The 27798-nt window shown below is 38.5% G+C and overlaps 1 protein-coding gene across 2 annotated transcripts in view; it reads right to left on the reverse strand.

The window, feature by feature from the left end:
- DCAF5 (DDB1 and CUL4 associated factor 5) overlaps positions 1–27798 on the reverse strand; it is a 70906-nt gene that overhangs the window by 21778 nt on the left and 21330 nt on the right. For both annotated transcript variants that reach the window (XM_048307583.1, XM_048307584.1), the window contains exon 6: positions 11749–11962. In XM_048307583.1, coding sequence (XP_048163540.1) covers positions 11749–11962 — 214 coding nt within the window. The remainder of the gene's footprint in view (positions 1–11748; positions 11963–27798) is intronic.

The following is a 27798-nucleotide window of genomic DNA, read 5'->3' on the forward strand; positions in this document are numbered from 1 at the left end:
CATGGTGCAAAATACTACCTGCAAAGACCATTGACCCCAGTATACTCTGTCTTGCTTTGGAGACAGCAAAATTTAGAGTGCCCTTGCAGTGATGTGTAGTAATAGCAACTTGATGCACTGTCAGGAGTGTAAACAGGAGGTCAAGACAAGTGATTATTTCCCTTACATGGCATTTTTGAAGCCACGCCTGGGGTATTGTGTCTGGCTTGGGTCCCCCAATACAAGAGTGACACTAACAGATCAGACAGAGTGGACAAGAAGGGCTGCTGCAGCTGAAGGCCCATGACCTGCAAGGAAAACCTAAGGGAACTGGTCTCATTTAGCCAGAAGAAGAGAAAGGGAAGGGATAGAGTGGACCTCAACAGTTTCCCCCTCTTCAAAGGAATACTGAGCAGCCAGGGACAGACTCTTCTCAGAGGCATGCAGTGGATACCCAGGAAGCAACAGTCACAAGTCGCAGCAAGGGAAATTCCAGCTAAGCACAAAGGAACAGCATGTTCAGGAGCATAACAAACACTGCAACACAGCCCCAACACAGTGGAATCTCCACTCTTGCAAATCCAAAATTTACCTGAACAGTTCCCTGAGCAATCTGATCTGACTTTGAAGATGTTCTGCTCTGGGAAGCATCTTAAGTTGGGTGATCTCCAGAGCTCTCTTCTGACTGATTTTCTTCAAAGATTGCCAAAATAAAAAGGGAAATAATTGTCTTGGTGGATTGGGATTGGGCTTTGGGTTACAGGGTGGAGAGAAAGGAGGAGGGGAGAAGTGGATAGTGTCAGGAAAATGCCCACCCGAAACCTTTACACTCCATCAGACATCACAGCTTCATGAAAATACTAATGAGAAGACAAACTTAGGCCACAGAGACAGGATCTGCAGTTCAGTACATGGACTTGCATAAATTAAAGTGATCACAATTTGGGGAATTTAATGGAAGAAACTGACAAAGTACCTTAAAATGGTTCACAGAATCATAGAATGGCTGAGGCTGTAAGGGACCTTTAGAGGTCATCTGGTCCAATCCACCTACTCAAGCAGGGCCACTTAGGAGCTGACTTCCCAGGACTGTGTCCAGATGGCTCTGGAGTATCTCCAATGCCAGAGATTTAATCCAATCCTACCAACTTAAAAGGACTGTGAAGTCCTTCACTTCATTATCATTTTCAAGCCTAATGACATTTGCACTGATCAAACACACTTGGCTAAAGTATTCTGGAGTGAATTAGGAGAAAATAAGTAGGAATGAATTAAACATCTGCAATGCAATTATGTCCAGTCACAGAAGAAGCTCAGCTCGGGATCTGAGCTGAAAAAGTACTTATGGCTTTAATCTTGACACAAGACCGCCATTAGTAAATGCCAAAACATTAACTGTTAAAGTCATGTACACAAGTTTGATGTTGTAAGCAGTGGGCTGTGAGTTGTGAACTTTTTATATAAAATTAAATTTTATTTTGATGGTTAAATCTGCCAATAATCACCAGAATTTGATCATATTCCACAACATATCCAAGTATTTTGCATCTCTGCCATTACACTGCCACCACTGTAGCAGTCAGCATTGTTTTCCGCTCTCTTTCCCAGTAAGGATACCTCTGGGGTACATGTTTTCCTGGCTGTTCTCACAATAGAGAATTGAATCCCCAAATGCACTCCTTTCGGTTTTTTCTGTAACACTAGGTGATATGGGTCTGACAAGTAGAAAGTGGCTTTTCTGGCCAAGACCAAGAGATTGCCAGAACCACCTCATGACTGTAGCCATTGCAAGAACAGTGCGCCACATGAAGCTTCAAGAATGGACACCCAAGCTGCCAAAGTCAGAAACACACCTGATGTCACATTTGGAAAAAACCCCTCAATTCCAATTAGTACTCTCTGCACAAGACAATCAGAACCTAAGGCCTCTAGAGAGCACAGCTGGACTGATGTTACTAAGACATTTACATGACCATCTGTGAAAATTTTTCTTTGATGTATTAATTACTAATAAAACAAGAAGCCAATATTCTCCTCACTAGTTCATAGTTGGGGAATAAGGATTAAGAAAATTAAAAAGTCACTCCCTACTACTAGAAAAGTCAAAGAAGCAATTACTATTAAGTTCACCAAACTCTAGTTAATAAGGCTCAAATCCTGAGAGAATGGAGTAGACTTTTTAAAAGGAAGGAAAAGAAAGGGAAAAAGTAGAAGGGCTTGGGGAAGAGTAGATGAAAGAATGTCATCCTGCATATGGTTAGACACCACTTTAATTGTGAACAAGGATTTTTGGTCCTGAGGGGATGCTGGAAATGTAATTCCTAGCAGAGTACCTTCTATTCACTCAAAGAACAAAAGCACAGATAATCAAATCACAGAGGTAAGCCAGGGGGAGGCAAAAACATGTGCATTCACAGAGACAACTAAATAGCTAAGACATCAAGCACTGTCCTCCTTCCACCCTCCTCCCAAAGCCAAACTCAAGCTGAACATAACCTCAAGAACCACTGAAGTGCTGAATTAGGAATCAGACCAGACCCTGCATGAGGAGCTCAGATGTCTGGGGGGAACAGACCAATATTAAACCCACCTGTTTCATTGTCTGCATTTTTGCTGCTGTATCTGACCAGGACTTCAGAAATCAACATTTACAGTATTCACATTAACACAAGATTAGACAGAAAAAACACTTGCTGTTAATACTGGAGGTTTTTTAGAAGGGCAGAGTCAGCTTCTATGCCTAGCTGTTAGCAACAATGACAGGAAAAGGCTTCCAGATGACTATGAGCTGCTGATTCAGAAGTTTGCCTTAGAAGGAAGAAAACTCTCAGGCGTGGTTAGAGTCTGCTCCTGGGAGAAAACACCAATTCAGTCTGAGTTTCAAGTACGCATAAAATGCTTAAAATGAAACGCCATCAGGATTCGGAAAGAATTACATTGGACTAGCACTCCCCACTCATTTCACTGTAACTCTTCTCATTTTCTCTCTCCCCAAGGAAATTACAGCAGTTGATATAAATAAATGAAGATCTAATCTGCTGCTATAGTCTCGTAACAGTAGCATTAGCATTGCATTTTGCAGAGTACTACCACTCTAGGGAATTTATTTTTTGTTCTTACCACTGCCAGTTTGAAAGCTTTCAAAATCCCACAAGCTGCATTTCCTCAGGTGCTACTGAATATGGATTATTTCAATAAAATTTTATCTAAATTGCACCTTATTTTAGTTTTCAATATCCCCATTTCCTGCTCCTATAAAATATCCTTTTGCTTATGATCTACATCAGAGAGATTTTTGAGCTTTTGGCCCTAGATAAGGGACTAGCAGACAAGGATTGTGTTTCCAAAAGTATCAGCAAGTCTCTTGAATAACCCAACTAATGTAGGGGAGAACAAGAAGAATGTAGGAGACTTTGTCTTAAATGCACAAATAGAGAAGCACCATCACGGTGTAATTATAAATGCATGCACAAGCAACAGGTAAAGGCACAGAAATGATAAACATTAAAAAGTGAGTACTGCTAAGCTACTAGCAGGAAAATGCTTGTCAGATTTGAATTTCATGCTGCTGTTTACAGCTTTGAAAGAGACTAAACTTTTTAAATCGCAATTCCCACTCACTTGGGCATGTCTGCCCTTTCTGCAGAGGGGCCAATGAAACTTGGGGCAGAAAAGACCAGAGCAGACAGAATTTTTCTCAGGGTTTTAGTGAGCTGTACCTTAGCTTCTTCAAGTAATGCAAAACCCACATGCTAGGAAAGAAGCACAGAGGCATCCAAATTTGAAAGTTACACTGGTGCTTTGCACATGTCCTTTAAGAGACAGGATGTACAGGCCCTCTATTTTACCTGTAACATAATTCATGGGTGGGGTGTAGACTTCTGGTTCTTTTCCTACGACAACAGATAAAGAAACTGGTTTGGGGCAGTCTGCTAGTCTCAAGTCTTAATTCCTCTTGAGACTTGCACATCCCTTCTGTGGTGGAATATGCACTCATAGACATTGAGGAAACCACAGTTTGACATGAAGCATCACTGAAGTCTGAAAAATATTGTTTGTCTAAAAGAGATTGGAATTCACAGCAATCAGCTGTGAAAAGGAATCCATTTACATGAAGAATATAAAAACTGTGTATTTATCCAAGGAGGAAAGGTTTCCTAAGTAAACAGGTCTTATGCCATTTTATTCTTTGTGGCAGCTCTCTGTCTCAAAGAATTTCTAAGTGTAATTTCAAATTTGACAGAGGACCTGAAGATTCCAGAATTATGGACTGTCCAGAAATAATATTTTACAAAAGGGCAGCTGTCACACATAGGGGAGAGAGATACTCTGTAAGTAGCCACTGAAAACAAAGCAGTTTTGATACATAGATACATCCTACAAACTAAACATCAGGAAACCCAAAAGGGAAGTCAAAATCCCAATGATATCATGACAATCTGCTTCTCATGGAACTATTTTAAGGGGGATAAACAAGCTATAAACAAAAAGAAGCAAAAAGTAAGAAAGCTCCCCTCATACACACATGCATATTTGTCTGTGATTGTGTATATGTGTATGTATATATATATATATATAAATATATATGTATATAAAAACCACAACCATGAACACAGGTCTTGTTATACATTACATGTTTTGTATGAAAAGTATTTGACAGAATACAATCAAATTTTTTTATAGCTTCTTCTAGACCGTTTGTGGTGCCAAGACTGCTCCACATATCCTCCTTACAAAAAAAGCTTCCCCTGCTATTTTTCCCATTTTTAAAAATGACTGATAATTTACAATTTGATAATAATTTCATGATATCTGCATTTCCTGCAGGTAGAAAACCCACATATTTGCTTGCAATTCATCTTTCTATTGTTAGAGTACCTACTAACTGGATGGGAAACTAGGTAAGGACACAACTACAGAGGAGGAAAAGACTTTTTCAGTAGTTAAAAGGCATCAAGAAACAAAGAAGCAAGGAAACAACAGGGCAAAACAATTAAGAAATAAACAACAGTGAATTAGTCAAGTATTTCCATTTCTTTGCAATTCCTGATCTGTCAGGCTGGTAGCTTTATGTTGATGAAATCAGGTCTTTAGTATAGCATTCTCACTAAGTACAGCTTGAAAGACTGCTGTAATGATCATCAGCTGACTTCCACAGCAGGTATGTTCCCACCCACATGTCTTGTGCTAACACTGGCACTCCTAACAGCAGTGGTCTGATTCAGTGGCTACAGCAGTAAAACCTCATACAAGTTGTCATGAGTCATTCAATATGGTATTGCCATTTACGTATTTCAACCAGATTCTATAGCGGTCAGATGGGTGCCAGCACAGCCCAAGGGAAGTACAGGATGTCCCCTCAAGGCCATAATGCCTTGTTTGTACCTCGAACTGCAACCCCCATTGTAGCAGCTCTCCCTGTCAGCAATTAGAGAAGTTCTTCTCTCCAAGGCAGTTAACCAGGAGATGACAAAATAATGAGCAGTCACCTGTGCAAGCTACTAACCTCTTATTCCTGTCTTTCGAAGAAAAACCTAAAGTAAGAGGATACATAACTGAGGAAGCTCTCTCTGAGAAGTGTTTTGGAAAACTTATGGCTAAGAAAAGAATTTGCCTACAAGCTATCTACACAACCTTTTATCTTCTGCTTTATAATACATTCTGGAGAACAAATTATGGGGTTTAAAAAAAATATTTAACAAAATCAAAGAGGTCTCACAACACTGTGAAAACAGACATCTTTTTTCACATGAGCCAGGACAGACTGTACTCTTTACATACTAACCTGTACTCTCTGGGACTGTTTTTCAAGAGGCTGAAACTGGCACAAAAAAGAGCTTTAAAGTTTTCCATCTCAGCCTGAGAATCAAACAGGTGCGTCCGAAAGGCTTTTAACAACAAAAGCTTTGTTCCTCAGTAAGGAGCACACCTATTTCATGAACTGGAAAAAGTAAAGCTGCGACACAGCAGACTGGAGAAATACAAATTGCTTCTAGTACATAAATTTCAAAGCCAAAAATTTGTATTCCCACTCCCTAAATCCCTAATCTTATAAACAGCCAACTCTGTGTGGGGCAATTTCAAATGCTTACAGAAGCATCATTGGGAACAATCCATCAGTGTTCTTACAGCTGCCTTTTTGTGATGCAGGAAGGCTGTAACAGTAATTTTATTAATGAACAAAAGCAACTTAGAAATCCTTACTGAGGATTTCTATGGCAGGGAAAATATTTCTATTACATTACAAAGAAATCAACAAGTTTATCTGAGCATATGAGAGGTGCTACTAAACTACAGATCTCCTGTGATGTACTATGAGGGAGATATGAGCCTGCAAAATTCAAAGTCTCCTGAGTCTGAGTTCCACTCCACCAGAATTTAGTTTCAGTATGGGTCCTTTTGGGCTTACGTACTGCTGTGCAGATGTCTAAAAACCTCCCCCAAGGGCTTATAGGAATGCAGAAGAGAAGGGAGACAGGAAATGGGGCTGGCAGGATGTACCAGGAATGGGGGAAGAAGCAATCAGAACAAGAAAGGTTAAAGAAAACTCATAGCTCCTGCTGTCAAGACCTTGACTCTGAAGAGACATTTTCAGTATGAGCCTCCCAATGTCAATTACCAAAAACAATGTGGAAAAAAAAAATAATTTCACTGCTAGCTAAATCTCATGTATGAACCTTATACGTATGTATTATGCATATAGCTGGAATTAAATCTGCTATTTAGATAAAGCAAAAAACAAAATACAGTCTCATCAGTAATTCTTGGAAGAAATCAAATTTAAGACAGAGTAAGACATCAATTTTCTTTTTATCCAAGCACAGCAACATATTTGCACACTGAATGCTTTTCATATATTAAGAAATGCTGACTGCAACAAGCTACTATTCATTAGGAAGTTGTCTGTGCACAGGAAACTTACGATACATTCTCTCAAAGAATAATTCCCTTTCTTCTTGCTAATTCTCAAACCTAGACATTGATAAGCACTACTTCCCATGATAAATGACCTTCAAATTAGATGGCACAAAGAACACCACTGAAGAAAAGCTCTCTTTCTTTACAAAGGCAGTATACAAACATACAAGACCCCTGGCACCTACACAACTAACCTTGTTTTTGGAAGAGTTACATTCATGTAATAATTCTGTCCTGCAAAAAGCTGGCTTGTCCCTAACCAGGGTTATTTAGAACACGGATTTCAACATAATGAGGGCTGTAACTTTATAGGGAGTTGGAGCAGCCTTGCAGTACCGTGAGCAGTGCATTCCTGAAACTCTCCTATACCAGTGTAATGTCAACAGAAAAGGCTGAGTGGTGATGTAATGTCTGAGGGCATGCCAGAGTCAAGACACTTTTTGTTTGATTCACAGGGTACAAGCTATTTCCCCCCACCCACACTTTTTTTAAACAGGCAATACGCAGTTGATTTTACAACCACAAGCGTTACAGAGCCTCACATTATCTACACAGGGAAAAAACAGGAATGAACCGATAGCATTCATCATTGTGACACAGGCAACAATCCTTGAGCAAGAAAAACTTTTGGACTATTTTAGTTTGGTTGGGTTTTGTGGTTTCTTTCTGGGCCTTTTTTATGCTGTTGCCCATCACTATAGCCTCTGAGGCTCCTACTCTTAAAAATACATTTGGGTACCTGAAGTCCTGCAATACTTTCTGTATCCTCAGATGCAAGAAGATATTTTCTATACCAGTCTAAAACCTAAAAATCCTTAGTATTTAATCAACATTTCCCAAATTCTAATGCTGACAAGAAGAATGGGAACTCCCCCGGCACCATGACATGACTAGAGAGTCTCACACATTTAATATTTTTACATAATCAAACATCTGTGCACACTAAAGTCAGTGGGGCTTGGGTGTATAAATAAACTGTTTTGTTTTTAAAATTCTGGACCTGGGTGCCCAGAAGTATGGATAAATTACAGTCTCAGACAAATCTCTACAGCCAACAAAGGCAGTGGGAAGCTGAGAGTCACGCTTGATCCATCCAGACTACCTAACCCTTCCTCTCTTTCACAGCTGTATGACTCAAGTGAGCTCCTGGATAATGCAAACGCCCTACAACTTTGAACCCATTTATAACCAACATCAGAGCTCTTCTTCAAAGAATAGAAAAATCGGTGTCATGTGAATTAGGTCATTACACCAATAACATGGACAAAAGAAAAAGTTCTGAGCAAATGAAGGTGGGTGCAAATAAAACATCAACTAAACAATGGCTCTCAAGCTTTGGTAGTTGCAAGAAATAAGAAAAGCATGACTGTGGCATCTCTAGAAAAATGCTTATATATATATATATATACTGCTCATTGACTTTGAAATCAGGCTCACAAGGACTAGGACAATAAGTTTTGGAGGAATAGTTTGCAAGGCCACAAAGAGAAACTAAGCTGTTTATCTTCTAAGATCCTGTCACTTAGCTTGTGCTGCCACCCACAATACCTGCAACAACTCAAAACCATATAAGCATTACAGAATGTGTTCTTAAACTTAAAACCTCAAAAAATCATTGCAGTTAACAAGTGAGTCTTTCTGCATTTTGTACCTTAAAGCATTAATGATATATCATTCTTTGCTAAGAGGTTTCAATCTACTTGTATCAGAGATGCTCCAGTGAAAGGAGGTGGTACACAGATCACTGCACACCTGCTGGTTGCAGACTTCCCTCTAGAGTGACATGTCAAGAGTTCTGGCTCAAAGTTCTTTTGGGTACCTATCACAGTCTGTGAGCACTAAAAAAACAATACTGAGGAAATATTAGTATAAAGTCTAATCCCCATCAGCAGACAAACCAATCAAACTATTCCCCAACTAGTAGTCTGTGTTCTATTTCTGCAAAGAAATTTCATCAATTTAACACACATACCCTGTCAAAGTAAGAACAATACTTCTGGTCATTTAGGGAAGTTAAGCATTTGGCCTCTTAAGATATAAGGGCAATGTCCAAGAGAACTCTTAAGTTGTGTGCTTGCAGCTCAGAATCTGCTCATTTCTGCCATATCAGAATCCAACTGTTCCATATGGAACAGGATGTTATTTACCTTTACTGTAGATTTTCACCACTGTGTTAAAACAAATTTCCAAAGGCAACCCAAAACTAACAGTTATGGGGTTTTAAACCCTGATGGTCATAATTTACAAGAAAACTTCCTGAGCAAACCACTTTCTATGTACAAACTTCAGAGAAAGATTAGCAAAGACTATAGTTCTGTGAGGAGCTGAGTCTTACAGAGCTGAAAGGCCATCTCTTCATCTCTCACTCGTCTTCTGATCCCTATATCACATCCAAATGCTTGTCAGAGCTCTCTGGGTGTCAGTACAAGTCATTAACCCAGGAAAAGAAGTAAATGCTACTGCCAAGTTAGAAGTGGTATCAGTGAAAGGTCTTACACCACGCCTCTGCTGGATAAGAAAGGCCTCCCCCTTTCAGCAGTTCACTTTTTTCCCCAATGCAATTGCATTCTAAGCACTGATGAGTTAAAGATAATCCTTTCTTATTAAAGTTAAAATATACAATAGAAATGCTACTTTATGAGAGGAACTACCTGTGCAGACAACACATAATAATTTTTGAACATGGGAGACTCCCATTTTTAATTTACTATGCTCTATAAGAAAGGTAAATCTAACTATTTCAGACAGCTTAAAAGAGAAAAAAAAGATCAAGTTGGCAGTTTAATAAGGACGAAAAGAAGACTCGAAGACAGAGAAAATCAGAGGTGCAATGTGAAAGAATTGCTGAAGAACTGTTCCTACCACAAGTGCCACTCACAATTTGAAACAACCTTCTTATCCACAAGTCCCTTCAAATGAGCCTTAGCTCACACAAAATTTTGATCCTATGAGGAAATACAACCAAGGTATTCTGTGAAGCTTACTTTGCACAGATTTCAAATGAAAGACATTCTTTATAAAGGCTAAGAACAGCAATATTAAAAGGTAGAGGGGACTGGAGCCAGATTAAATTGGATACAGAATTAGTTCTTCTTCTGATGAATTCTGATTTGCAGGGGTGAAGACTTGTATACATTAAGCAAAAGCATACTTGTTGTATAGAAGGGCAAAACTCAAAAAACATTGTAGTTTTTTTATTCACCTTATCTATCTTACAGTAGGTTCCAGCTCTAACCTGCTTTTCTAGATATACTTGCAACTGGAATTGGGTTCTCTGTAAAAGGCAGTCCCTAAGGGCTATCCCTAGTGTTGACAGTCTTAGTCACAGAATTTGAACATTACTGGACAGTTTCAGACATAGAGTTGGAGCATGTGTTGGCATTTTCTAAACTCATTATCTTTTTTCCTTCCAGTTAGAAGATGGGTACAAGCTTGTGTCTAAATGTCAAATTCCACATCTCTCTAACATTCCATATTAAACTTCATCTTCCCTATTAGCTTCATATAGCTTTATGTGAGAATATAATTGTCTTTTGCTCTGTTTTCCAACTCATAGCAGCATTATGTGCTGCTACTTATCAGAACAGAAAGTCTGTCAAGCCACAAGAATATAAAGTTTTTTAAAAATGTAGGCTCCTGAAGTATTGCATCACCCTGATACAGAACAGACAAACTCTTCCTGTTAAAATAATACCATACCCATCAGAAAATAGCTTAGAAAGCAGAGCAACATATACTAAGACTTTCCTCTACATCTTTAGTAACAGATGAGAAGCTAAATTTTGTGTCAGAGGGTACACAGCTCTACACTGAGTTCCAGAGGAGAAAAGTGTTATCTTTAGGCTGACTAAACAGTGGACCACAAATTGTCAGTGGTTTTCTTCTTAACCAATACATGTGTTTTCCCATTCTTTGTAGTAAGCCACTCAATTGTTTTAAGAGAGTTTCATTATCACATCTTCACACTCCTGTCAAAAGCTACGCAGAACTAAGGAACACTGCTCGAGTTCAGCGACATGAACGTATTTTCTACTTGCAATCTGAAAGAAGCTCAACTCTGCCTCCTGCAGCAGCAGCAATAGAATTAGTGATGAAATTCTTCCTGCAAGAATTTTGCTGATGACAATTAAGAAATTTTCAGACCATAGTTTGATACTATCATAGCTTGAAAATACATCTTTTGTCCTTAAACAGTGCCAGTGGTTATTAAATACAGTTGTCCAAAGACAATATCTGGCTCAAGAATCATATGAACTTCTGTTAGTCACTTGATGTGTGACCTATTTCTTGGTGATTAGTAGTAGGGACAGAGCCCTGCCTCAGTGAAGGAGCAGACTATTCCTTCCTAATCACCTGCCATCACCACTTACAGAACATTGACCTACGAAGACCTATCCTACCTGATCCATTAGCAGAGTATTAAAAGAGAAACATTATAATTTGAAATACGAATCAGTAACTCTGTAAATATGCAATATTTACATTTTGTGGGATTGCCTCTATGTTACCCAGTATCAATATTGTAATGCAAGGAAGATGCTTCCTTATCCTATGTAGATGAGTAGATAACATTGTATTAATTGGACCTAAAAAGACTGCAAATATTTTCTTCTGAATATAATCTTCAAAGTAAGTATTAGATCACATCAAACAACAGGTAAAATTTATCATGTGTTTTGGCATACATTTTCCTTCTTTCACAGCCCACATTGCAAAACAGCTCTGAATAAGCCTGTACGTGTCCTGCTTCCTGTTTTACCTCCTGAATCAGAAAAAAGCCACCCTTATAGAAGTGTTCTCAAACAGTCATGGAAACTCTGGAGACTCAGGGCAGCATTGCTTGCTTATTACCTGATCACGATCGCCTGCAAAACAGCAGCTCTTCATAGTACAGGAGTTGAAGTACCCTTGGTTGTCAAACTGGAAGACAGGCAGCCGGCAGTGGATGTCGTAGAGCACCGGGGGAAGGCGCCGACGCAGTGCCAGCAGTTGGGTGCCATTACTGTTGAACCGGACGCTCATGGCACTCTGAAGGGAGAGGTTCCCACCATAGCGAAGCAGGGAACTGGGAAAAGACAAGTGGGAACAAGTGAGATGGGCTGCACATATGAATTGAACTACTTAAAGACAGAACTCTCTTTAATCTTACTGAGGCATTTCAATCCAACAAGCCCAGTAAACTATAATTTATTTAGTTTCTGCTTTAAAGCATCAGTTCCTGAAAAATCTTAGTACGAAACCTGAATGACAAGCTATCAAAATGCTATGACTGTTATGTCTTCAGAAGAGAAAAGTTAAAAGACTGTGAGTAGTTTTGTTAATAACAAATACATTTCCTGCATAGGAGCAAAGTTGGACAGAGCACTTAGCCTTAAAAAGGTTGTCCTTTTACTTCTGGGATGTCTGCCTTTGAGACTGACCCTACCAGCATTCAGCCCTTCTTTTTGTTAGCTGGTTCTTTAATCCAGGCAGTTTTTTACCCCTGCTCTGGCACCAGATGGCATTTTATCCAAATGTAGATAGGCTGGCCATTCTCTCTCTTCTGCTTCTATTTATATCTCTACAGGGCATCAGAGGATGTTTAAACTCACAATCAGTTCCAGAAGTCTTAAATAAAAGGAGATCTTACTAACACGTTATTGCAAGAAATGCTAAAATAAGTCACTTAGCTAATCTCAAACTAGCTTCATCTAAAAATACTGCCAAGTAGGCAAGACAATTATGCTATCACATGACATTACTACCTAAAACTCTAATGTGTCAGGATTAGCTGGTTTCCTTGTCCCATATAAGGCTGTATGTTCAGAGCTGGAGTATTTGTATCCATTCTTATTGACATATACAAAACAAAACCAAAGGTTCACAAGTTTCCAGACTCTCTCTTTTAAAAAGTAACAGAAATGGAATTTGTTCCATAAAGGAACATAAAGTTAATCAAAGCACACCTTAAATGCAACTTGTACAGATCTTCTGTTCTTTTCAAAGACTTCATTCAGTTTGTGTATTTGAAATGATTGTGTGTAGGGAAAGTGAGACAAAGATGGAAGATATTTTATCCCTTTTTTTGTTCAGTGATCACTGAAACCTCCCTAAACAGTACTAGAGCTCAACCTTTTGTTAAAGTTCTGTTTTGAGAAATAACCATCAAATCTTGTTGAGAACTGTGACTTTTATGCCCCTTCTTAACCAGAAAAAGCATGCCAGCTCAGAATTTGTAAATTCTAGAGGGAAGTTTATTCACAGATTTTAATGCATAATACTTTCTGATACAGCCCTTTGCCCCAACAACTGCGAAAACTGAGTCACTCCACATGGATGGGAAGCCACATTCCAGGCAGGTCGAAGCACGCATCATTGCCTGAGATACTGTAAAGTTAAAAACCATTGTTCCTAAGCCAGAGTTAAACAAAACCAATACAAAATACAAGGCTCTACATAATGAATGCCCTAGAAATATCCCAATTTCACACACACACTTTTGAACTGAACAGTCAAAGCCAGGACGCCACAAAGGCACCAGAAGTCACATTTTCAAAGCCAACTAACTAGCAAGTTCTTCAAGCTGGGCACCAAAACTTCTGAACACTTGTATCAGCATGAACAGTCCTGGTGTCTCATGTTCTCCTCCAAAGTTGCTGAGCTTTTCTTAATCATGTTCAAGGTATTTAATTAAAACATGAGAGAATTTAATACTAGAAACTGTAACCTTAGAGACAAGGATTTAGAATCCCTCTCATCAGCCCTAGTTTCTGTTCATCAAGACCAATAAAGTACTCAGACAGCTCAAAATACTCAGGCATTAAAAATCAAAACAAAACAAGATAACCAAAACACACATGACATTTTTGCCTCCCCCTCTTCTGATAGGTCTTAGTAAGCCAATTTTTTTTTAATGGAATTTTCCACTTCCTTAAAAAAAGATACACAAATAAGCTAAAACATCATAAATGCCCCAAAGCCCCAACCCAAGCAAGACCTCAACACAAAAAACTGGCAGAAGAAACAATCCTAGATTTTTTTTGGCTAAGAAAAGTCAATTTTTAATAAAAAGATATGAGTTGTCCAGCATGAGTAAGAAGGTCATAACAAATATGCAACAACCAGACAATGCTTAGGTGCAGCCACTGCTGCACCAAGATTAAGCTCCTCTCCTCATTACCAGTTCTCCTCCTTAATCCAAACCACAGCCCAGAATTCTCTCCTGCCTACAAGTGAGTGAGCCTACCAGATCATCCTTTGAAGTCTTCAAGCAAAGTTTCCATGGTTACTATTATTATGCCCTGCCTGAAATCATTTGAGATTATGTTTTATAGCAATAGGAGTGCAATGTTAAACTGGCTTCCATTCTGCTTACAGATGTTTCATTAAGCTCCTATAGCAGTCAAAGGTACCAAAGCAAACACTTGGAATTGAATTCTGTATTGTGTTGCAGTAACTTCATCATAGCAAAGCTCCAAAAGAATATTTTACTTCAGAAATTAAAGGAAGGAAGAGAGACTAGAACTTCAGAAAAAAATGACCACATACACACATGAAAAGTCTAGAATTAAGGAGCTGCATAATTAATGCTCCTCTAAAGATCCACAGCTTTGCCTGCCTCAGACCCTCACTCCACACAATTCAGCCACACGTGTAATGGAAATACAGTTCATGCTGCAGTTTTTTTAACATTCGGCTCAAAAAAAAAGAAAAACAAACAAAAAACCAAACCCCCACGCTAACAAAAAAACCCAGTGAGCTAGTTTGGCTAATACAGAAAGAAATACTAAAATAGCTGTTTGCCATTCATTTATAACCTAAGAGTAATGACTTTCCCCGCTTGCCTTAATTCTGGCCCCAAAAGTCTGACACTATAGCTCCAAGTGCAGCATTTTGCTGTACTAATCACAAGACAGCAGTTTTCTGTTTTCCCCACCCTGCTGTGTCCTGATTGCTTCCTCTCTGCCTCTTTGAAAGGATTTGTTAAATTAACTGCACAGTGTTTTCCTTTAACAAACTCTGAAAAGAGGCAGCAGGTAGTCAGGTGGGGATGAGGCGAACAAACTGACACAAGCCCCCACCAAACATCCATTTCCTGATCCAAACAGAGGAAAAATATTTGCTCTCTCTCTCTCTCCTCCTAGGACAGAACATCTGAGAGATATGTTCACAAATAAGAGGGAGGGAGTGCAGCTCATGGCTCTATCTTGGTGGCAAAGCTGCTCACCTAGTTCACAAATAGAGGATATATAAAGGATTTGAGAAGTCTCTCTTCCTCTGCCTCATACTGCAGGCAGTGCACATGGTAGCAGTATTGAGAACTGAGGAACCCCAGGACTTTGGTATCTTCCATCATAAAATTTTGTTGATTTTAGAACAATCGTGCTGGTTTTAGGAAAAAAGTAATAATTGCCTGAGATGACTTCTAGAGTATCCATCTCCATCAAAATTGCAGGAAAAAAACAGACAGCCCTCTCCAAGAAAGAAGCCAGCAGAAGTTATTTTCTACAGTATTAAACCACTACTAATACTTGCTAGTACTAAAGAGGATGTCTGAATCAAGAAGCTCTAAAGATCTTCAAACTCATCAGAATCAGGACTTTTGCACTTTCTTTTTTTGAGGTGTGGGGAGGGGAGAGGAAGAGACGTGCTGTGTTTAAGCATGTTCAAATGACTACCTCCGCTTTCCCAGTTGCACCAGGGTGTTGCTCTGTACCTTTAGTCAGTTCTACTTTTAGATATTTTCACACAGGATTATGTGGGGCAGTGTAGACATGTTTGGATATGTTGCTCATGTTAGAACTGCCACTTCTGCCTGCCCCTTACTGCATGCACTAACAAAGGAATTTCAGAGGCAACACCTTGTTGCAGTTACTAAAAAGTTTACTGATGCATCATGCCAGAAGCAATACTCTCATCTTGAAGACACAGACCATGACAGCTAGTGAGAAATCTGAAGTCAATACTAAAAGGACACTTCTGAACAAGATGAGTGCTCTTTCTGCCAGAGGCATTATTTTTATGAATCCAAAACCAGACTACTCGGATTTACTCTGCTTCCAAATTTGGCTCACCCAGACAGCTGTGGAATGCTGATGTTGCCTACCAGCTCTGGAAGCAATATAGAGAGACACATGCACTTCGAGTCTTTTAAAAAGTCATATTGTATGATAAAGAGAAATATTTAGTCCACAGATGGAACATTGCAATCCAAACACATATGCTGGAGCTGGAGAGAGGCAGAGGAGGGAGAGAATGGACGATTATATGCAATACGGTCATTTCCATAGCTGGATATGCTGCACACAGGCAGCAGGCAAGGGCTAACTAAATACCAGCTCAGCCAAACAATGGAAGGCTTTGAATCCACGAGTAGCACCACTAATGTAAATAAATCGGTTTCTACTGGCACTTAGTGGGGTAAGGGAAGAAGCAGTATCACTGCATTGCAGTATAGACACTGTCCTTGGGACAGGGGTGTCATTTAAGAGGAAAAAGAAAGGAATTGAGCAAGGGAAAAGTGGTTGGTATCATAAACTGCAGTGAGTGAGACTAAGTTAATGAACCAATGACCTTAAAAGGAAAGAATGAACTGAATGCTTGTAACTAATACACACCATTGCATACAACTGTGTTTGTCAGCAATTCTGTAACCACAAAACTGAGGAACTTCTAACTGTGCAAAAAAAGAACTGGAATGAAACTTGGCAAACAAAATTTTGGCCTGGAAAACTGCAGAAAAGTTTGGGGGTTTATTTGCAAGAAAATTATTGTGTGTTTAAAAGGACACAATTCATATATAGTCTGAAGCACTTAGAGCTAAATTAACCAGTAACAGACAAGTCAGCACAATATCAATAATCATGCAGACCTTTTTAAAGTAGATTATGAGTCTCAGAAATCTCAAGATACTTTCTTTGAAAAGCAGATAAATTGTGTCAAAGTTTATGGCATTTCACTACAAGTATTGTAAGTGTTAACAAAAGTGAAGGAAGTCCATCAGTGCCTTAAGGTTAGAAGGTATACAAGCCATACTCAAGATTTTATTATTTTTCAGAAACAAGTTCATTTTTCTAAATTCTATCATCACTACTTCTGATTATCTTACTACCTTTACAAGAACTGCCTCCTAGAATCCTTACCAGAAAGTAAGGGGTATTTGCTTGGACACTGAACAATAACCAAATAAAATAAAGGCTGAGTATTGTTAGCAAAATTAAACATCTTTGTTTTCCTTCAAAAAGAAAGTACAACTAAAATAAACTCCATCCACCAAGATAAGAAAAGTACAGAATTCAGGGTGAAGATTCTGCACGTTCAAGAACGTGACATTTCTTTGCTGTTTACTGTTAGAGTCAGAAACATGTAAACTAATGCAAAATGGAATCTCACCATCATTAATGAACTTTCATGCACGGCAAACTCTAAGGGGAATAGAAGCTCCAAATATTAAAATATTGCCCTCCAAACCACGAGGGCAATATTTTAATTTTTTAAATAAGTGAGATTCTTATCTGATAACTGACTTCAGAAACTAGAGCATTAAAAACATCAAACATCACCATTTATGTACCCAGAGTAACCCGACAATGCAACAGCAAAGGCTCGCCTGATTTGGCCCTTATGACCTAACTGAATCACTGAATGAAAATGTTGCTTCATCAGTGATCTCAGGCAGTTCTCCAAAAAGCATTATGTTTTCCTGTATTCTGCCTTTTAACTCAAGAATTTCAGTACTTTGAGGAAGATGGCAAGAGCAGAGGCATAAAGTATACTAAACTCTCCCCCTCATCTGTATTACTTTTATCCTTTCAGGATTTAAGGCTTACCTCTGCCATTAAAAAGACTGAACAGTAGCAAATGACAACAAGCAAAAAAACCACCCTTTTGGTTGAATGTTTCACATACTCCTCCAGCTCTAGCCAAGGTTTGTTTTGGTCTTATTAGAGACCTGTTCCCAAATATTCTCCTGCCCTAGGCTTGCCCTCACTAGAGTCAGCAGGCACAAGAGTGTCCTATTCTCACTCTCTGCTTGAATCATGTAGGTCTTACTGTAATGTAAGTAATAAATGAGATCTAGTAGGCAGACAATTTGTTTTTCAGGAAAAAAAACGAACAAAAGAACAAACAACAAAAACCCCCAACCAAACAACAACAAAATTTAGCCAGATTAAAAAAAAACCAAAATAGAGAACACAATGTAAAAAACAACTGTCCAACAGCCACAAGCAAACTAGCTGAAACACCTGATCATTTCCATCCTTTTCTAATCCCTAAATTCTCTGATCAGAGTCCATTATTCAGCCTGTTCAGAAATAGCACCTTGTAGGATGGAGTACAGACTGTGACATAGAACATTGCTCAGCTAAATACAGCAAAACACAAAGGAGTAGGTTCCATTAGATAACCAGATAAAGAAGATGCAGATACAGCCAGACTTGGCATTGGAAGATGACCCTTAGGCCAAATGAAGGAACAGTAACTGTTCCCAAAACCAAGCATTCACCAAAGTAGTTATAAAACAAAGAACATGGATACCAGAGAATGTTACCTCAGAAAAATATTCTGAGTGTAAAAGTTGGCAATTCCTCTTGAAGAATGAATCCATTTTCATATCTTATGCAGAATCAGTCATGTGTCAATACTGCAGTCCTATGATACATTTTTCCTACACATTTCTGTGCTGCAGTTGTTGTCTTGCATTAGGAAAGCTGAGTAACATCAGCCATAGATTTGTTCTTTTATCCGATAATATATACACTCACTTCCCTTCTTTTCTCTAGTGAAGCTGCATGAATTTTTGATTTACAAAAACCACACAAACAGAAACTAAAGAAAACAGCAGCAAAAAGAAAGTAGGCCTTTCTTTTGTCAGGAAAATTCGCAAGATCCAAAATGCTCCTGCAGTAGAAGAGTCCAGTCTTGAAGTAATAAAGCTTTTGCCTGTAGTTGGTAAAAGATGAAAATAAATTTTCTCATAAAGCTAAGTGAATGCAACTGCAGACATAACTTTGGAGTCATCAGGTTGGTTCCACCACAGTTTCCACTGGACTGATGTTTCAAAGACTAATTCCCTTCTCTTACAATAGCATTAAACTAATATTTCAGATATTCTCCTAGTAAATGCACTAAGAGGATCTCTCCTTTGATTTCAGTCACCAATATTTTTTTAAATTTTCTTTTTTCTTTTTTTTTTTTCTTTTTGAACAAAAAAGTTTCTCTTTTAATTCCCTCCACATTAAATGGAGGTATAGAGGTGATTATGGCATGACTTACAACGATTACTGACCTATTCCCTCAAGAAAGTGCTCTACAAAAACCCATTCAATCTGAGCTTCTTTTGAACAACAGATTATTTTAAAATTGCATTACAAGGACAATACTTGGCATTACAATTTTAAAATTTGCATTACAAGGACAATACTTGGCACTTAAAATTCTTGCTTTAGAAAGACCTGGGTGCTAAAGTATTTCAAAGCTAACAAAAAGATTAAGCATCATGAGGTTTTTGAAGTAGGCAGTTTTCCCTTTTCTTGGTACAGGAAAAACCGAGGGCAAGAAAGGTCAACCAACAGACCTAACCAACACTGTGAAACAAAACCAGGTTTCCTGACTTCTTGTTTACAGTTACACACAGTGTTGAAAATCTAAAACCCGAATAGCCCCTCTGCTTGTAGGAGCAAGCTGGATCCCACAGAGCAAAGGGATAGTATTGAGCTTAAAGTCCCTGTTAATGTGAGGATGCTGATAGGTGTGAAAAAGTTTCATCTTCAAGTCAGAAAATCCCCCTGCGTATGATGGAGGGCAATCAAGACAGGAGAGGCTGAACAGAAGAAAGACTGTAGCCCTATCTGAGAACAACAAAGAATTAAAAGCTGAGCTACTAACAACACTCTTTTTTATTATACAATTTGAATCTCAGTTCTCCAAAATTCAGTTGTATGTCTGATCAACAAATCCAGGGATGCTAGAGGAAAGTTAAAAATCTTTCTAAATACACTCTACTACAGGAAAGATACTAGCCTAAACACAGAAAAAGCTAAGCTAAACCCTCTATCCCAAGAGGGCTGACAAGGTCATGCATAAAGCAGGACTACAAATTAAATAAGTGAGGGGGCCTTTCCTACGGTACCATTCCAGTAAATTCCACAATAAGGACAAGGCATAAGGGTGGGAAAAAGAGACTATAGCACCTGTTTCACACACTTAAATACCAGGTAGTATTTGGCAGACTTGCACACTTAAGTATTTCCAGACTATCTATTAGTTGATGCTCACACCAGCAACAGAAATTATTGCTTCAGAATAAAAAATATTTAACAATAAATTCACTGATTTACATATTTCACAACTTTAGGCTGCACTCCTGTCTTTAAAGAAAAAAAAAATAGAAAAAAACATCAACTGACTGAAGGTGGCAACCACAAAAAAAGTCTTCATATGCAGGAAAGTCATCAACATGACTAAAGCCTTAATGATTGTCACGATCTTTCTTTGCCCAAAGTCAAAAAAGACTCATTTGCAAGTACTTCCTTTTTTCCTTCAGTGAGAAGAAAGAAGGAAAGGCAGAGGAAACTACCTCAGATATTTCTAACCCTAAAAAAGTCGTTGATTTTGGCTAAATTTGTGGCAAATACTTTGGAGATTTATTTATGTTTATAATAAGGAAATCAAAGCCAAAAGCCATCTGAAAAGTACTACTCCCCCAGATGCCATTACTATTCAAATGTTTCTTCAACACATCCCAAAGATTCCCAGAAAAATTCAATCCCCATGAACTTAAGCAATAATCTTTCTATCACATTAAAGGGAACTTTTGAGAAATAATGGAAGACAAATAGGGGGGAAAGTATCTACATTTAGGTTCTGAGTAATTTGGGGCAAATACGCCAAGTCGGATCTGGTTAGGAGATCTTCAAATTCTAGGCTGAGAAACTGATCAGTTGAGCTGCCTCAGTAGCACAGAAACATAACAGATGAGGATGGTACATGTGTGGGATGAGGTCTACTTCCTGAACTGCAAGAGAAGACAAATAGTTATTTGAACTATTTGAGGTGGTGTGGTTGACCCATATTGGTAAGTTCCAAAATAGCACTTAAAATTTGTTATACTGTAACCCAGCTAAATGGATTACTTTTAGCAGCACCAAGTTAGTCAAAATTCTCAACAAATTATTCCACAGGGAAGAGAAAGAAATGATGAGCCTGACAATGAGCAAGTGGTTGCCAAGATACACGCATTTCTCCTGAAGTCTTTAATACAGTGCGCTCTGCTCAGAGCAGGACTGACAAAGGTCTCCAAAGAGAGAAGTGCAGCACACTTCTATTGCACTGAAATAATTTAAACAGTAATTGCCAATTCAATGATGTAGTGAACTCTTCCACCTGCAGGGGCTTTGGGAATCCCAAAGCATTCATGCTGGAAGTGATGACAATCAGAAGCTTCTTTCCTTCACATGAAAAGTCAAAATGCAAAACAGTCAAAGTAAAACCTTAAATATCCTCATACTATTCCTGCCATTATGTAACATCTACAGATTATACATTAAGAAAATTACTAGCTTTTAAGGAAAGAGCCCTGAACCTCGGTAATAGGAAATATGTAAATCACTGTCAGAAGCAAACCCTGTGGCTGGCCCCTGAATTAATATCCCCAACACAATCACCAACAATACTGGATCCCTCACTTGCACTTCCAGAAGCTCAGTATGTCATCCAGCATACCGGACATCTTGGTAACACACAGATAAAAAAAGGCAACAGTTACTTTGTAGAGTGAGCCCAGGAAGGAAAGCTAGAAAGGATAAAAACTCAGCACATGTATGAGCATTTCTCTGAAAATAACTGCCATCTCTGTTTTTATGGTATGATCTTTAAGGATCAACTAGCTTAAAGGCATGACCCTAGAAACTAAAACTGGCAACCATGGGAGACCTCAATCTATGGACTTGAACTCAGTTAGAATGCAGTGTTTATGACCTTAGAACACCTTTAACATCACCACACAGATTTTCTGAAGTCCTCTCTATGCGACAGTTTACGAATATCACCTGTGGTACAGATGGAGTTGCAAATACTCATCATCTGCCTTTCCTCCCTTTGCCTGGCACATCCACTCATCAAAAATAAACTCTAACAGAATTAACCATGCCTTAATTCAGAGGTAATACTCAGCCCTCTCTTACAAAGCTGGTTTATTTGACATGCATCTAACTACACTGTGAAGAACTGTTCTCAAATTTCCTGTAGTTCTGGCAGCTACCACTTCTATTTTCATACTGAGAGAGGCCTCATAAACCTCAAACTGAGCTTTTCCAACTACATGTCAATCTAACATACACCACCTGCAAGATTTCTATGTCCAACAGTGTTTTCCTCTTGCTATCAGACCTCTGATACAAAACCAAAAAAGTAATACTCATCAGGTCTTTGAAAGGCTGGGAACTAAACAAAATAAGAGAAACTACAAGTCAAAGCAATCAGGAGCCAAGAACTGGATTTTCAAAAGTACCTGTGATTTCCAATACATGTGGACCAGAAGTTATGGATTTAATAGATAGATTGTTTGAAGAATTGGATTGTGTTTACTTGCAGCACAATGACTAAGCTGAACACCTCGTAATTAGTACTTGGCAGAAAAGCTCTGTTCAAGACAAAGACTTTAGAAAAGAGTCAGTTCAAGACCAGCAGTACAGTGCAGCCACACCTTCAAAGTCCTCCACACATTGGCAAGATCGACATGCCTGAACATTCATAAACCTGCTAAGAAGAGTCCTCTCTCAAGATCCCCCTGAATCTAATTAGTTTACTACAGGGAAGAAATTTCTATATCTCTATATTTTGCTTACTATTTAATGAGCTAATCACGAGATGATTCACTGACATCTAATAGCAGTAATTCCTTGTTTGGGAGTTTGCTTCCTCCAAATTCTTAGTCCAGGAGGCAAATGTAATGTTAGCTTGGAGTACACTAAGAAAGCCTTCTTGATTGGTGTTTTTTGAGACACAAATATTCATTTAATATGAGCTAAAAAAGTTTGTTTTAGTGGGCTCTGAACTGCACTTAGTTGTCAGCCAAGATAAAGAAAGAAATCAAAGTTGAATTAATGTTCCTTTTGGATTTATCTGTAAAGACTTGATGGAAAACACCAAAACTGACATTCCTTTAAACTTGGTCTTATTATGATTTGTATGGTCAAATTAGCTTTTAAAATATGCCATAAGGGTTACAACCACCAAAGAATACCAGGCTTGCCCTGTTGCTCAAGGATTTTTTTAACTCATCATTGGGCTTTTTGAGTACACTGACTTGTAACTATGCAGACAGCACAAATCTCCTGAACATTCAGAAGAATCTTAAAAAAGGCCTATTGTGTGTAAGCATTTCTACCTCACTCAGAGTTGAATCTAGTACTTGAATTAGGGGGACAAATGTGTTTCCAGATCCCAAAACTAAAGTCTGGGGTCCTGGAACAGTGTTTTACTCCAGGAACACAAAAAGTCAAATGAAAAAAATAAAAACTCTGCTTATAGTTTATTCTTATGAAACATGCATCCTTGGAAGGTAAATCATCCCCAGCTTTGGTCACATTTCACTTCTACTTTGTAAAAAGCTTGTAAAGAACATGCTGAGGAGGCAAAAAAGAGGAAGGTTAGTGTAGCAAAAGAAACCAAATCAAGTAAAACAGAATGAGCAGAATGCCACAAATAGCTGAACACATGTTCACTGCTTCTCAAATGAGGACATGTTTCCTTCTTATGTTCCCCTCTCAGCCTCACAGGTCTTATTCTCTCTTCTCCATGGTTTACAGTTGCCACTGGACCTGCCTTGAACCAAGTTCAACTTGCTAGGGCATAAGAAAGCTATAAAGCCTTTCCTGCTTAGTTTTCTAACTTCTAAACATGATGAGTTGGTTCAAAAAACAGGTCAAACACATAACTATGCAACAGACATAGGAATGAGGGCCTGGTAGTTTTTAGCTAAGCCCTCCCAGACTCCCATAAAATATCCCAAGATATGTATTTATGACACAAGACGTAGCATTTTAACCCCTGAACTGGACACACCAATGGATCTCAGTATGCATAAAGTACAGGTTCAATGCTCCTATCACAAGCAGAACACACTTCTGTGAACAGCCTTTTTGCATCATGAAGATCAGTTTAAAAATGTGTGATGGTCATTAATATGACAAAGAAATATAATTTTGATCTCAAAAACTTCCACATAAGTTGATGTAAGTGGTGGGTCAGGGGGAACATAGGAAAAGAAAGCATTAAGGGGATAATGATAATATTTTCTTAGGGGAAAAAGTAGTCTTCTTATTTCAGTAAAAAGAAGGAGATGATCATGGAGCTGCATGGAAAAAGAGGAGGGAGAACATGAGTACCTAAAAATAGCTGAAGTAACACAGTCTTTGCTTGCAATATATATGTACTCTAGCTTGCTGAGTTGCCCCCAGCAATTCTGTAACAATACTTGTAATATATATTTTATTGTAAATAGTTTAAGAAGCACCGACCTCCCTTTTAAAATTTTCTTTAAAAAAGGCTCAGCTTCCAGACCCCATCTAGTGGCGTGAAAGCCTTACAGCAGCCTCCTCAATCAAAACCACATTTAAAGCTTTTCAATGCCCTGTTTTTAAAAAAGAAACAATACAGATGGTTTCAGTTTAACGTCCACCTGAAGGAATAGAAATACTTACACATCCTAAAAATAAAAAAATAAGATTTCCAGAATCACTAGTCAACTTATAATCATAGACTTATATTAGTCCTATATTTATAGCACTTAATACGCTATTTTTGAGGAGCCAACCCACCACATCCAGATCTTATTAGTATACTGGGGTAGAAGGAGAGAATCTCAATTGCTGCACTAAATCTGAGACAGAAGAGATATCAAGCTGTGAATGAACTTTGGGAAAAAGCAAAATGAATCCGCCTCTGTATCCTGACTCAGTCAGCAAGACTAATCAAATTATGATTATTTGAAGTGAGCTAAACTTTCCACAATTCAGAGCTGTGCAACTGTCTCTAAATTTGTCCATGCATGCCAAGAAATGCTGGCTTTTCAATTACCTCCTTCACTGTAGCCAAGTATAAAGCACTCCCAGCTTTCCATTAGGAAGTTAACCAATTCCACAGCATATGAATAAAATCTACTCATAATCAGGACTTTTTTTCTAGCCCTAAAATAATTCAATTTAAAAATTTTAGGGGCGTTTAACGTTGCCTGTCTAAAGAAGTGGACAAAACCGACTTTCCTGGCTGGAGGCATGCAACAGCAAGCTGAGACAAATTCTCCCACAATCCAATTGGAGAAGAGCCATGTATTTTGGAGAAAAATACTTTGCTGTAAAAATCCTCAGATTTTCTGGATAAATAAGTAGATGCAGCTCATTTGTTCCTGACAAGCAGTGGAATCTATATCTGAATTCTCTATCCTACAAGGACATCACTGTTCTAGTCAACATTTTCAAAATGTAGAGCTATTAGTTTAAAACTACACAATTAGCCATATTCCACTGACTGACATACAAGTTTAGAAGTTAACAGCAAATCTCCCCTTTTCTTAGTCCATTATCAAGCCGAACAAAGAAAAACTATACTTCATCTGTGGAGCCTCTGCTGATTAAAACCAGAAAGTCAGCATCAAGCCTGATCCCCTTCAAATGAGTGAAGACCAGCCAAATCCTGTTGGTTTTATCAAACCTCACCTATATCTGTAAAAAGTCTTACCACACCAGTGCTGTTAGCTGCCATACATGTTACACTAAGATATTGCTAACTATAGTACTGCTACTGGCCACAAATAGCTAGTCTTCAGAGTTCCAAGCTTTTCACTTGCTGGATTTTGCAGATGAGCAGCAGCAGGATTCCCCAGAGCAGCCTCCAGTTATGAAGAAAACCAAGTAGTGCCTGCATCATCTCACTCTGCCTCCATCTGAGAACTGACAGCAGCTGGGGAAGTGAGTTTTACAGGAAGTGTTATATCAGCAGTAAATTATTAACTACTTGTAACCATTTCACCTGTCCCTTGTTGGAAGAGTGCTGCGGTCCAGCTTAACCCACTGGAAGTTAAAATTTTGGCCATCCACAGCAAACGTTTAAAAGTATCTATACTTCTCCCCCTTTTTCTACCCACTCAATTTCTAATCAAAATCCCACTACCACACAATGTGACAAAACAGCCAAAGTTTACCTGATCTAGTACTTTCTACTAGCACCACAGGTGGAATGATAGGACTGAAAAACTTCCGCAAGTTGTTGGCCACAGAGTTATGATGGACTACATCAATACCAAAGCAAAGGAGAAATTTCTCTTGATGGTTTAAGGCATAAAAATCCCTCGCAGGTGAACATCATGTGCAGCAATGTAAATAAAAATGCAGATTAGGGAAGAAATAGACAGATCTAGCAATTTTTTACTGTAGTTATTTATATATTGTGCTATTCAACAATCCCAGCAAGGATTCAACAATCAAACAGGTACTTCTAAATCATGTCCCTCAAAAACCTCTATTCCCTCATACTTCCTACACTTCAGGAACTATTACATTTTCTTGGATACCGATGACAGCATAAAAGAGAGCTACAAACATGTAGGGAAGCAAGGATTTCCACCATCAGCAGACTTTTTTGACAATGAGGAAAGCATCTGATGCAGTAGCCCTTCTTTGCTGTGCTAGTGGTGTGCTTACACAGGCAGCTTCCTGTTTATCCCTTGATTATGGAGAAATTCAGGGCTGTTTAACCCATTCTGCCAGTAGAATTCCTCAACTAAAATGCTTTTGGCACACATCTTACCTGCAACTATAGCATCCTTTATTATTAATAAGAACACAGAAAATATTCACAAACTCACGCACATACCAACTTCAGGTTTATGCAGTCTATCACAAGTACTCACAGCTTTATGTGGATTACTTTATCTTTAACAAAAGCTATTTTTCCCCCTGATAATTAAGTGTATTTTCCCCAGAAGAGACTGTAACAAACTAAAACACACAGATGGAAGTGTAAATTCTGCCTTATACTTCCTCAGTGGAGGAAGGATTGTATCTTAACTGATCTAAAAATAAATAATTTTTTTTTTCCTCATAAGGCAAAGTGAATTGGCCACAAATACATTAAAAAACAAGTTCCAGCTTTCTAGATTAGCAAATTAGATCTACAGAGACAAGTAGAAGTTTTGGCAAATGTTCTGTTACTTTAAAAAGACAAAAATCCAGCCTAATTTATTTAAATATGAGAAACTCTGGCTTTGGCAGCCCATTAGTAGGACACAGATCATTCTGAAGAGTCCTTTTCCTGAGAGTTTCATGGGGAAAAAAACTGCAGTGGCAACAGAGTGCTTTAGAGCCATTTTTTCTTCCTAAGCCAAACATACCATTCTCACCATGTTTTGGGTACATTTCTGTTTAAGCCAAGGAGGAGAGCTAATGGCTGTCCCAGAAAAATGGTAGCTGAAAGCAGATTTAACACCTGCATTCATTTATGTCACAGCTGGCATCCAGCCAGATTTAACCCACCCCAGCCCATTATGATGAAAAAATGAACATTCAAAATCTGAAAGACTGAAAAAGCTTAATCTCTCATGCATGCCAAAGTCTGGTATCAGACATTGCATACATCCACTTTAGAACCCAGTCTAACCATATTTCAAGCTGCAACCTAATTCTCTTCATTTGTTTTTAACTCTATGTGAATCTGGAAGCACATTATACAGTGAAATGATTATACAGATGTCTGTATCAGTCAGGAAGTCATGTAAAACTCATAAGCACTGAGTAAAGAGCTGCCTTGACCACAGTCTCCAGTCAGCCACTGAAAACTGAGCTGGGCAGGAAAAACAAACTGTAAACCAGGCAGTGCCCATCACAGCTTCTTTCAGTAGTAGCAAGACAGTGCTAAATATAA

The sequence above is a fragment of the Corvus hawaiiensis genome, chromosome 6 (genome assembly GCF_020740725.1).
Source record: "Corvus hawaiiensis isolate bCorHaw1 chromosome 6, bCorHaw1.pri.cur, whole genome shotgun sequence".
In the NCBI taxonomy this organism is placed as follows: Eukaryota; Metazoa; Chordata; class Aves; order Passeriformes; family Corvidae; genus Corvus; species Corvus hawaiiensis.